Below are 13,883 nucleotides of genomic sequence, written 5' to 3' on the forward strand. Positions count from 1 at the left end.
CGTCTGTTTTTCGAAGTTAGGGTCGAACTTAAGAAATCGGGCTTGCTCAGATCTGTAAAGTGAGGAATGCTCCAATATATATTGGATATTTACCCGCGATTTGAAAAATCTAGTATAGTCTATTGTTGTAGGCCTAGAGAATGTATTTCGCGCAAGACCAGCCAAAACTTCTCATGATGTCCAATCGGTCCTCTGTCCAAGTCCCGATCATCGAGTAAAATGTATTAAATGTAAAGAATGTATTTCGTGCTAGGCCCTCCCAAACTCTCGATGATATATGATATCCGATCGTCCCTATCGACGAAGTTCAAATAGTAATGTGTATGAAAGTTTCGTGTGGACATTTAATGAAAAATGCATTAAATGTAAAAATTGTGTTTCGTGCATGAATAAATCTAATAGTGTAAAACATGCAGGATTCTTGACTACCGACCATGGATGCTATTTTGAATTAAGAGTAGGACAGAGGTGGTCGGATGGTCAGATATGTTTGGTGGTGAAATCTCCGATATACATCCGATATTTACCCACGATTTGACAAAGTATCGTCTGGTATCATAGTTTAAGTCCGAAATCGCCGATAGTTATCGGCTCTACAAGTCACAGACAGTCAGACAGCCAAGCGCTCATTAGCATATATAGACACTATCAACCGATCGCGAGTGACGTGCAAAACTTTTGACTACACTGTAAACCGGGCGATTCGGATTTGCCGTCGAAAATCTAACATAAAAATGCGCTCAAAATACATGACATTTACCACATACGTAAATTACATGTTGAACTATGACGCTCATTGATTTTATTCCAAAAAATTCCTTTGAGTTATTTTATAAATCATGTAAAACTGAGCACTCTCTGTGACACAAATTCATCAGCCGGGTTCTAGGCAATTCACTGCAAATCCGGAAAGATAGCAGAACTCAGAATGAACTGAGAGGTTGTTCCATATAAGCTTTATCGAAATGGGTACTTTCTAAATCTTTAAATGCTTGCGTTATGGTAGGTGTCAAAATTAACGATCTGATTTCCCTACAAAATGAGAGGCCGCGTTGGTCGCCATGCTAATCAGACGAGACTAGCGATCCTGGCAGGCAGGCTATGACCTCGGCCTGTTCTTAGTTTAATGTTAAAACCATAAAACCAAGAAATCTAGTTGTTGTTGTTATTGTTGTCTGTATTGTTGTTTATGTTTATTAGTCGTGATGTTGTTGTTGACAAATGGAATTCAACTAATATTAATGTTGTGTTGTGGCTGTTTCAAACGCAATGTAGATGCCATTAGAAACGCTACAAGGATACCATCATTCTTTGACACGATGGGGCGATGTATACCAACGTACACTCTCTCCATGTGCATGTGCACAACCCCACAACCGTCGTGAAGGAAAAACCTTGAAAAACTACTTAACTTTCTCCTGACATGCATCGCCACGACCCAACGACCTTTTCTTCAAAGGAAAACTTTGAAAAAATATTCTATTTCTCTTGGAATTATCGCCACGACTCTACGACCGGTCGCGAAGGAAAAACTTGTAAATATATTACTCTATTTTATCCCGACTCGTATTTTATCGATGTCGATACGGTCAATGTACTGTGAAAATATTGTATGACTTGATGATTTAGGCAGGGTACAGTACGCAATATACGCAAATTGTCCGAGTTGAAGTATGAAACTTTAAAAAATCAGGTGGTAAACAAAATTATGAAAAGCCTCCGCTGGACAAATAATTGTGAACGACCTCCCAGAAAGTAATTATAAAATCTGAAGCTGTCGGTGATGTTGGAATCTCCAGGAATCACTCATCATAGTGTACATAGGTAACCATCCTTTAAGGCAATCTGCACATTGCAAATGTTCAGTGTTTTTGTAAATTGTTCTCTACATTAATTCGATTGTAAAGGATATATCCTTGGGCCACTTCCTGTCGACTTTTATGATTTCAATTTGTTTTGTCTACGTCTGACAAGGCGATTGTAAGGACTACGTATTTAGCAGGCTAATACTCGACCCGTAAAACATCGCAGCTGTACGCATACGCTGTGTGAAGTTGCCCTCATTTTTCTTATTGAATAGTCACGGAAGTGAATAGCGCAGAGAACAAACAGTAGAGAGAAATTTGAAACGGTGCGGAGAATTGTCTCCCAGCAGGAGATTTGAAACAGCCTGCGGAGAAATTTTACATAAACAGTAGAGAGAAATTTTAAAAGGCACCAAAATTTTCAAACAGCGCGGAGATTTTTACACAGTGCGGAGAGTTTTCAACAGCGCCGAGATTTTTACACACTGCCGCGAATTATTTTACACAGCGCGGAGATCTTTACACAGCACGGAGAGTTTTCAACAGCGCCGAGATTTTTACACACCGCCACGAGCGGAGATTTTTTAAGAGCACCGAGATTTTACACAGCGCGGAGAATTTCCATGAGCGCAGAGATAAATTCACACAGCACGGAGATTTTTACGCTGCGCAGACAATTGTTGTTTTCGTCCATGGTAATCGAGTGACACGATGACATCGTACAAACGAGGCAACGCGACGGGCAACTCAAGTCGCTTGTTGCACTGCATATGCTATATGTCGGGTCATTTTTTCAGATCCCCTGGCTCACTGACAGAACACATCTGAATAAGTCATATGACGTTGGTATGACGCGTTGTGACGTCTCATAAGCTTCCGCGTTGTCGGAGCAAAGTTAGTCACTTTAATGATGGGTTGGTTTATTGTAAACCACATTGTGGCACAGTCTACTTGAAGTAAAATGAGAGTCAAATAAAATACGATAGAACCACAAATAAAATACGATAGAACCTCATTCACACACGTTAACCGACAAAGTGTACTCCAATTCACGTATGGTTTTCTCAACCCAGAAGTGCCTTTATTTAAATCGAAGGTAGCATGCAGCAGACCCTATTTAAAATTGGTTTACCCCAACCAAGTCCCCCCTTCACACGGACTTCCCCCGACACGAATGCGTTCAGCTCAAAAACGAGCTTCAAGCAAAATGAGTTGAGCTTCAAAGGTAATCTAGGGAGTCCGATTCAAATAAGTCGCAGCGCAAAGCGAATGCATTTCAAGAGAGTTGCATGAGGTTCGAGCGAGTTGCATGCAGGTTCGCGAGTTGCATGTAGCTTCGTGAGTTGCATGCAAGTTCGTGAGTTGCATGCACGTTCGTTAGAGTTGCATGTAGCTTGGTGAGTTGCATGCACGTTCGTGAGAGTTGCATGTAGCTTGGTGAGTCGCATGCAGCTTCGTGAGAGTTGCATGTAGGTTGGCTCAAAATGTAAGTTCGTAAGTTGCATTTAGCTTCATGAGTTGCATGCACGTTCGCGAGAGTTGCATGTAGCTTGGTAAGTCGCATGCAGCTTTGTGAGAGCTGCATGTACCTTCGTGAGAGTTGCATGTAGGTTGGCTCAAAATGTAAGGTGTTAATTTTGGCATGGATTACACGCCATAGTAGCACGGTCGTTTCTATATATAGCGAGATAACGCATTGCACATAGCAACAGTAATCTCATTGAATATGCATACAATTGGCAGTTCGCTCAAATCTTTCTAATATTTGGGTCAATGACCTCTCGCGTACATTATTACATTATTTTACACTATAAAAATTTCTGTAAGTATTTAAAAATACTAAGAATATACAATATGACAAAGCAGTCGTGACGGCAGTTAAGCACAACCGGCAAATGAAAACGACAAAGACGCAAGGCTACAGAGTAATCCTACAGCTCTCATTTTTCCATTTTATCTGTATTTCTCTGTACAAATATGCGAAAACTCCAGAAATCTGCCATCGGAAATTTTTCCGCGCCCTTTTAGTGAGTTAAGCCTGTCCTGGGTTGCATTTCAGACTAAAACATTTGAAGCGATGCAGGAAACTAATGCCCACAATCGCAATTTGCAAAAATCCCCCCCCCCCCATAACATAGCTTTCTCGTGCTTGTAGTAATACTTCCTGTACAAAATTTGCACCTCAACGTACCCAGTACTCCCTTATATACGGTATACTACGTACATGGAAGAAGCACAGAAGTTGCTGTACCTCCATCATATGGATGTTAAGCGATCCAGCTCATAATGCTTTTGAATTGGCACGAAGACAACTTTAAAATTAAAACCCCAAACAACAAATATAATTGTCATTCTTCAAGTCGGATAAAAGGTATAAAACCAGTGATAATGCTTGATTTGCCTATGTCGCTGTCAGCGAAGCTATCCTTTCATCGACTTATATGTGTAAAATGTTAGACAACAGAGACTAGCCGTAGTTTATCTGAATTCATTTCCAATGTGGTCACTGTTGTACCTGATGTAGTAATGAGACAGATATTTCTTTGTCATATGCCTCATACACAGGCGCTCCTTAGCTGGGTCGTCTACTAAGAAGATCGATTTTCGGATCGATCTATCGATCCCGTGGTCGATATGCCCGCCACTGCAACCTAAATACTCTCAAGGTGTGCAACACAATCACTCAAAAAACACACCACCGTGTGACCACCATATGACGTCATTTTTTCCACTGCTGATTGGTTCAACCGTACTTCACCAGTGACGTCTTGCCATGACCTTTGTTTTGACCGTTGATTAGCCAATCAGTAGTAGAATAAATTACATCATATGGTAGAATCGTTCTGCAGGCCACATTTCACCGCGCTTGGTCTCAAAACACGGCCGATTTCTTCAAGATGACGCAAGTAACACATTCATCGGCGTGATTTTTGAGATGGTCAAATTTGTGATCCAACTAGGTATATGGGAGTGTAGTTTTGAATGTTTTGTTTGAGCGCACGGCCAGTTGACAAATCGGGTGGTGTGTTTTTTGAGTGATTGTGTTGCACACCTTGTGAGTATTTAGGTTGCAGTGGCGGGCATATCGACTACGGGATCGATAGATCGATCCGAAAATCGATCTACTTAGTAGACGACCCAGCTAAGGAGCGCCTGTGGCCTCATACATCGAATATCGCAAACCCTATAAGATTTAATGGTAACTTGCTGATGACGTAACAGGCCGTATAGTCATCATTTGACTGAAAATGAACCGGAACTATTTTTACCTTAACATCTTCGGGAATAACATTGATTAAATTACATATTTTCTCAGGAAAGCCGGTTTTACAAAAATTATAACGAAACGATACACCGCATAACAGTAATGTCAGTGTATGAATGCGCCCTTCGATGCTCAAAATTACTGTTTCTTTTATTACCGATTTTCGACTATCATAGAAATAAAGCATATGATTGCCATAAGATAACAATGAACACATCAGCAAGTGAATAGCACTTCCTGGAGTGTTCGTAGTGACTTTGTCAAAGTTAATCCGGTCACAATCTAATAACAGCGTCTACAGACTCGTTACTTACCCTTGCTAGGCGTTGATGCAATCGGCAATCAAACACATCAGACAATATAAGCGGCATAGTGATAAAGATCACATTTATCACAGAACAATACATGATCAAGTAAAACAAAGGAGAAACGGAAAAAATCTTTGCAAAACAACTGCATAGCCCTGTTAGTGCTGTAATTTTTCCCACCAAAATTTGAGCGCTACATTTTACCAATTTTTATGAATTTTTCTGTATTTGTTTTGATAACCGAATGGACAGAAAATTTTATTAGCTACAGTTTCTTATCAAAATTTTGGCTAAAATCTGAAAAAAGTTACTGGGTACATCTTGTAAAAGCGACAAAAAATTGACTTTGCGCTCAAAGAGTTAATTCAAGGCGTCATAGATTAGTAGTGCAAGATCTTTATTTTCACTATCACGGTCAAAAATATTTAAAATAATATAATCAATAGCAACAAGAAACCTGTGCTGAAAAAGACACCCAAACCCCAAAGGTATTGGCATCGTAGGCTGTCTCCTGTGACATCACTGATAAGCCAAAGTGCACTGACATCGTAGGCCCAACCGCCACTCTGCAAAAATGGAGTCTACCATTCCGCTGCTGACGATGAACAACGGGCTGAAAATGCCACAGCTGGGACTTGGAACATACATGGTAAGTTGTGCAACCAAAGTGATTGACAAAACGTTCTCTGATAAGTTGCTTACAAGACATTATGCTAAAAAAGCACGACGATGCTTTTTATTTCTGTTGACGTCTCGTACCCCCTAGCGCTCTGCCGACCAGCTATCGCCCTGATAACACGTCAAATTCGTTAAACTTGAACTCAATGCACCAGTAGCCTCTGGATTATAAAATACCCATACATATCAGTTGTCCTACGACACAGTAATCAAGTTTACCATCCCGTAGCTGGACGTAATGACAGAGCTCTACAGTCTGAGGAAATTGCACCTTGACCTCATTTCGGATATTGAACCAGGTCAAAGCGATATCAACTGACAATATCTTTGTGGAAATACGTGCCACGCTATTAAATTTGAGTGCCGATTCATCAATATTGTGGTTATAAAAGACCGATAGAAGTATCATCGATCATGAACCTAAAACCAACTTTCAGGATCATAATATTTGTCGAATTTTGTTGCCAAAAATAAGTCTCTTTGTCAAGATACCTTGCGTCGTACAGAAATTTGGTTTCTGTCCGTTTGTCTACCTGCATTCGTCTGTCCGAGTAGGCGATTTTGTAAAAAACAACATCTTGATTGCACTAAGTTTGAGAATTGTCCTGCAGTTCTTTAGCCTGGAACTTTCCCTCCTTTTGCGAAAATATGATCAATCTATCTAAAAGGGTTTTGTCCAATAGCATTGAAATTTGCTTCGTTAGCTTTCGGAGGTAGTTTCATCCTAGAGTACAGCAAACAAATAATGTTTGTCAAGAACTCATGATCAACAAACGCCATTTTTCAAATATTTTTATCATACAAGCCTTGCCTGTTGTATGTTTTTGTCTATTACTTTTAATCTTCGCTATCCTTGTATAGTGTTTCAAAGAAAATAGTCAATATGTGTTAATTACTCTCCTAATATCTACCGATCACCAACGCAGGGACTTATCGCCCTGACCTCAGTGACCAAGTAATAGGTAACCCGGCTCCATGTTTATGAATTTTAGCTGTTAACACATTACAGCTTCGGATATCAGAAGTTCTTTGGTTAACAGGTTTGAGTGGGTTTGTTAGGAGAGAAACTGCACTCAGTCCAACTACAAAGAGGATGAGGTTTGAGTCTCATATGCTGTGTGTACTGGATTCGAATAAAAGGTGTAACAATTCTATGATAACCTCTGCCTATACGTCATCATGCATACTTTACAAACTAAGGCCAGGAAGAAAAAATAAATTGTTCATCGGAATCGCCGCTTCTACTTTGGCATATTTGGAATTTTTTTTTTTTGATTCCGGCAAATTCTTACTTCCGCATTACAAATATTTTTAGTACTGCCGCTGGTGGCGCCCTACAATGTGTCGGGTTTTCGCGGGCACGGGATCATTCTTCTGAATGAGACTTCATTCGTGTTCGGACTTAGTTGACCGCCAACACGTTGTTGTTACGTCTGAATTTGGCGAATCACGACGCAAAGTGGGTCGATTTGGCCAGAAATTTGCTCGTTTTGTAAAGGTTAGTACATGTCACATGAGTATTAATTTGATCGCCAACATCGACGTGATGGCCAACAGTTAGTTCCAGAGACGCTATTCAGTGCAGTGTTTGTCCTGATATTACGTTCGGCGATTTGTTCAACAAGATCGTGACAGCAGATGGACGGTGCATCCGATTGAATGAAAATTGCATCGAAAGTATAAAAATTTACGGCAATGACAAAACACATGGTTGCGTCGATGTTAAAGTACGATCTGAATGATGACTGTATAACTTCACTCCGATCACAGTACAGTGTTGTTAGACCATTATCATGTAAAATGTGTATATATAGACAGTGGTAAAGAGGCCAAAACATGGGGCCAAAGTAAAATGAAAAAACTCAGATGCTAGGTCCCACCAGAACAATATTAAAGGACAATACTGAATTGTTGAATTTCAGTGATTTGCTGTACATTTCAGTTTTATTCTGAGAGAATGTTGAAATGCTCAGAATATGTTGTGCAAACACTAACTGTGAATGTAATGGCCTATGTTATTGTTGGGAAATATAGTATTGAATTCAGTTACCAGTATCAGTGTTTCTTGTCTGAGATATTTCTGGTAAAAAGGGAAACAATTATCTTGCCTTGTCTGCATCTGTGCAAAAATGCCACCGCGTTTACCTTCGGCCTAAAAAAAAAAAAAAAAAAAAAAAATTCGCTCGCCGCTCCTGGGACTTGGTCCAAAAAATCCGATGAACAAGATTTTTTTTTCTCTGGCCTAACCACAATCTGCTTTTCATGTTTAGGAAAAAATATAAATAGCGAGCTTCAAATATTTCTGAATCTTAATTTTTACACTCAGAATCATTATTTTTCTTACCAATTATCAAAATGTTCATGTTTCCCCATCAGTTTTTCCTTCTTACATATATTAATACTTTTTTTGTCGTGGGGAGAATGGGGAAGGGATAATCGGTCTATCCGTCTATCTTATACGCAACCATGTAGGAGTTTCCATTCATTGTAAGGAGAAAAACAAGGCAAAATTGAAAGAAACAGAGCTTGAATACAAGAGAGCAGTTTTCTTTCAAATATCGACGGACTGCCCATGATGCACTGCAACATACACTATATTCCTATAGGCAATGCTGCTTACTGGATCCTTTGTGAGGCTTTTGCTAATGGGTTATTATGGCTTTGCTATAATCATCTTTAATGTTGGAAAGACCAAGGCCAATACCACTATTCCCAATCTGATTATAATCGGATGTAGAGTACGGCGGCGTCTACTTACGCGTACGCGATACTCTCTTGCTGTCGCCTCTCACTACCGCGCAAGTACAGAAGTACTCTACATCTTCCATACAGGCCACCACACGTCGATTCGCCTTATCACTTGCTAAATGTACCCTAGACGTAACACAATCCCCGCCTGCTTCATCCTCCCATTCATGCCATATAATCTACTCGCGCCATCTCCTGTGAGTCATCACCCATTCGCATATCTGTATCACCAAGTCACAATACTGCCACTTCAGCTCTTTAATACCACGCTCAAGTTCACATCGTCAAACTCCCATCCACCCTACAAGATAAAAAATTGAAACCTCGCTGCAGGGTAGCAGCTCACAAATAAAGAGAACTGTATTAATTTTAATTGGACAACTAAAAACTCAATACGTTTGCACGTCGACCGATGTGCGGTTGGATCCCACGTAAGAGACCCTATTCCGCCGTCCAGGCCGCTACTACGCCCCGACACCCCTACTGTGGCAGTACGTGCATCTCCTGGTAACATGCTGCCCGCCTATGAGGCCATACAAATCTACGAAGGGCCTCAGGGGAAAGTTGGTGACGACGCTGGGGTGTACGTGTGCCAGTACCCCTAGATTTCAGCCAAACCTTTGTCTGCGTGTCGTTTCTTTGCGTCAAGCTTACTTTAATGTCATATTCGTGAATGCGTACTTCAAATTGCTCGATCACCCTTACGTATTATTCTTTTTTTTGGCTGCAAAGCTAGAACCAGTCACGACATCATTGAAAACCGCCATTGATTTGGGCTACAGACACTTTGACACAGCCTGGTCGTATGGAAACGAGAAGGCACTTGGTGATGTATTCCAAGAGTTGTTCAAGGAAGGCAAAGTCAAAAGGGAAGATATTTTCATTGTTACTAAGGTGAGAGAGCGAGAACATTGTTTAGTGGAAGTCAGATCTTCGGTACCATGTGCCGAGTAAAAACTGTGTAACAGAGGCCTGTAGGCCTAATAAAAACATAGCCTAAACATGGGACTATGTACCCTCGGGGCAGGAGACCATTTGCCCGACGTAAGGAGGGCAAATGGAAACCTGCCCTCGGGCACATAGTCCCATGTTTGGGCTTATAATATATAATATATAATGTCAACGATGTTTCACAAGGCGGACTGCTCAACCACTTTTACGTACCTACTTGCAGCTTTGGCTGACAAACTTCGCCCCTGAACGGGTACGTTCATCTCTGGCCGAGTCACTGTCGGGGCTACAAATGGAATATGTAGACTTGTTCTTGATCCACGGCGCTACAGCTGTAAGGTAATATAATGACAGAATAAATAGCTAAATTCTTTTGGTGTTATCTCCTCGTACGTCCATTCGTACAAAGACGGCAGTATACACATATTGACTGGCCATGAGGGCAACAGCATACGTCTGTACCCTGAGGGACTGTGAATCACCCCCAAAAACAGACTGTTTCCCGAGGCCGTAGACCGAGGGAAACAGTCTGTTTTTGGGGGTGACTCACAGGCCGAGGGGTTAAAGACGTATGCTGTTGCCCTCATGGCCAGTCAATATCTGTTTTGTTACACATCTCATCCGTAGCCATGCATAAGAACGTACTATACACAAAACTTGGCTCATGTAGGCCTATGATGTAATATGTTGGAGTGGTTCAGTAAGAAAACGTTTTCCTAACAGGATCGCCATACTTCTGCAAAACGTTCAATGCACCTTTGATTATAGTTTTTGTCCGTTTCGAGTCCTTGTTGGAAACCTAAGCATTCAATTCTTCTTCAGAAAGTAGGATAAACCAAAAAAATTATCAACTATCGTTTCGATTGGCCGCAGACGACATCTTTTTTTACATTCCGGTCCACGCACGCGTCAATGTCGTTTTTGACGTCAGCGGCCATCATTTCGGAACAGATGCCTGGCAGGCAACAGTTCCAACAAATGATGCCTGATGACGTCGTTTACGTGGATCAGCACAAAAAGAATGCATCCCACGTGACTATCAACTGGCGAATTAGAATATAGACTGCGGATGAGGTGTGTTACAATCTCGTTTGAATAATGAACTTTATCATACATGCTATGCCTGTATTGCCATTCTCCTATTGTTCAGACGGCACTAATATGAACCTGTTATTTAACTAGTGAAAATACGAATTATATTTTCACTGTGACCGAACTACTTACAGCTACGCGTACGCGTGACCTTCGCTGGGATGTTCACATAAGTAGTAAGTAAACGTGGGCAACTGGGATGAAGTAAGAATTTTACACCCCATTTTATTCATTTATCTACATGAAGCGAAGGAAAATTTAACCATCCATGTAACTAAAGTATGACCCTGACCTATATACGAACTCACGCACGCGCAGCAGTGCATTGTCCTGAACTAAGCGGGCCTGCTGAGCATGTTTATACGTTCCGAAGGTGGGAAGGTGGGAAATTCCGTGTGAGTCATCACCATCAAACTAGCCTATATAAAGGAGCCCCGTTGTCAGTCCGGCCGGCCGGTCGCGGAGTCTAGCTGATGTTGAACACGAAGTTCCTATCGGGCGAACTTGTTCACCTGATAGATAAAATTTTAGTAATTTCCTCTGAACTTAAAATGTGACGGAAGACCATTACTTCAAATAATATGAGACGTTTCAGATGAATGGTACTGATATCTAAAGTGTTCACTCTTTTATCTTTACGTACAAATGTAGTTCCTAAGTCGTTCTCTATTCTATTCCCACCAACAAAACATTCAATACTCATTTCCCCTCCCCGATCTTTATCAATACTTATGATAATATCACAAGTTGTTCTGTTATCTGTTTTCATAGCATAATATCCAACCAAATCGTCAAATTCATCTCCAGTAGCTAACTTTACACATCTAATGAGAACTGTACCATGTTGAAGTATTTTCATATTATCAGTCATCTGTTGATTTACTGTCTGTAAAGTTAATTCAGCTGCCTCATCACCGACACTTTTAAAACCCAGTTTCTTTAAAGTTGTGTCCCAAAATAATCTAACTGGAACTCCGCTAGCTGTATACGAGCAATAATTCTCCCCCTCGTTTATCCACCTTCTTAGTGTATTATCTGCCTTCATTATTGTATTAAGAGGACTAATTTTAAGATGAATTGGTATACCAAGAAGTGCAATGTATGGATTTGTAGGAGTAAGCCAACTACGAAAATCTAACAATTATATTTGTTTACATTGCTATCAAAATAAATCACATTCGGAGTTCCTGGTGGTTCAGCAACTCCCCACTATTTCACTATCCAATATATCTAAGATGTTACGCGGCACATTATAAGGCATGAATTTCTGACTATCCCCATCCCATGTCAGAGCAAAAGGAGTAGGATCATTCGAAGCCTTTGTGGCGTCAATTACAGTTTCATCAATGTCTTTAAGTTCGGAAAATTCTACAGCATGTTCGTGGGTGGCGCCGCGGCATTGGCTAAAACGAAATATTTTTCGCGGTCTTTATAACGAAGGACGTAATCCTTATTATGATTAGCAGCCATCTTAGTATTATTGTTAACTTTAACATCACTCAGATCTTCAAGCTCAAGATTTTGCATACGAATTGTACCTAGACCGAAGCCACTTGGATCAGACATACTCCGTAGGGACCTATATACAGTGAAAATTAAAATAATACCTTGTAATATACAATACACAATCATGGCTTCAGCTATAGGAATGACAGTTCTCGGTGCTGTATTAAATGCAACGGCATTCACAGGAGGAAATATTATCGGACAAAAGCTTTCTGGAATGGTGAGGCTCTTATTGAAGAGAAAGTTCGACATGATAAAGCATTAGAAAAATTTGAACATGATCGCAACGTCTGGTCAGAAAAAAGATTACTACAGGCTGACTGGGAAAGAGAAAATCAGGCAAAGGACGCACATGCTGCGGCAGAATTAAGAGATACAGATGCAGAAATCCTGGAAGAAGCAGAAGCGGTGCAAAGCAACTCTACGTCAGGCAAAGAAGTTCAATTCTCAGATTATTATCAGCCCAGTCCTGAGCAAAAGAAATATGAGATGATCTATATTGCTGGAGGATTGGTCGTGGGATGGTTTATCTTCCGATAGGGTTACACCGGCCCCGCTTCGGGACTACAGCAATTCAATACAAAAGCTAATTGGCCAGTTATTGAAATCGATCATGTTCCCATCCTGATCTGTTATCCAGATACGCATTGAATTCATGTAATCTCCCCCTTTTCTCAATGGCATAGAAATTGCTCCGTTTTTAAAATCGTAAGTAACCTTTTCACTTATTTCTCTCGTATCCCGGATGGGAAGTATTTGTAAACAGTTCGATACTTTCCCCTGTATGTATCCTCCGGAGGCACCCGAACCAAATGAAACATAATTTCCAGTAACATCGACTACATCTGAATGAACTATATATTTAGTGACTGTTAAGAAATCCACTTTCTTCGGACTCATAGTACTTTTTATAACTGGGTTGTCCTCAGGTTTATCTGAAAAACCAACTACGTTGGCAAAGCTACCTGTAGCATTGAAATAAACTTTAACATCTTTAGCCAAAGTTAGAAGAACGTGGTTTGTCGGCAGATGTTTTTCAAAATTAATTTTTTGCTTCAACCCGATTGCTTTGTTTAACGTATCGATATTGTAGTTACCTGGACGTATTGATTTAGTCTTCTTTGGTTGGTCACCTTCTTGATATTTTATTACATTATTCGTCGATGTTATGTTATGCCATGAATTATATAGTCCGCACTCTAGCAGTCTTATCTTCGTAAACTGTGTCGTGTCAATACAAGGGTAAAAATTAACAGTAACAGGTTCACCTGTTTTGCTTTCAATCCAAATGATCATCGTTGTACGTTGTATGTATATATTACTAAGTATAAATGTTCGATGAATATTATTATTATTCCGAAGGTGCCCATTACGAAGTATAAGGTTCTGCAGGAATAATATTTTTCTGTTCAAGGAGATCTTTGGTTGCTACCGCGGCAGCAGTCGCACCGCCTAATTTTGCCAATCGAGTTAAATTTGGTCGACTTGGATCGCCAACCTCTATTTTCAGAAATTTGCTGGAGATCATAA

At 40.4% G+C, this 13,883-nt stretch overlaps 1 protein-coding gene across 4 annotated transcripts in view; it reads left to right on the plus strand.

Annotated features, from left to right (window-relative positions):
• Nucleotides 1-5,903: 5,903 nt before the first annotated feature.
• The window catches only part of LOC139129667 (aldo-keto reductase 1B-like), a 28,919-nt gene continuing 20,939 nt past the window's right edge, over nt 5,904-13,883 (plus strand). For 3 of the 4 annotated variants that reach the window (XM_070695337.1, XM_070695339.1, XM_070695338.1), the window contains exons 1-2: nt 5,904-6,027; nt 9,537-9,698. In XM_070695337.1, coding sequence (XP_070551438.1) covers nt 5,953-6,027; nt 9,537-9,698 — 237 coding nt within the window. In that variant the 5' untranslated portion in view covers nt 5,904-5,952. The remainder of the gene's footprint in view (nt 6,028-9,536; nt 9,699-13,883) is intronic. The other variant, XM_070695340.1, reaches the window with a different exon arrangement.

Source organism: Ptychodera flava, chromosome 3, assembly GCF_041260155.1.
Source record: "Ptychodera flava strain L36383 chromosome 3, AS_Pfla_20210202, whole genome shotgun sequence".
NCBI lineage: Eukaryota > Metazoa > Hemichordata > Enteropneusta > Ptychoderidae > Ptychodera > Ptychodera flava.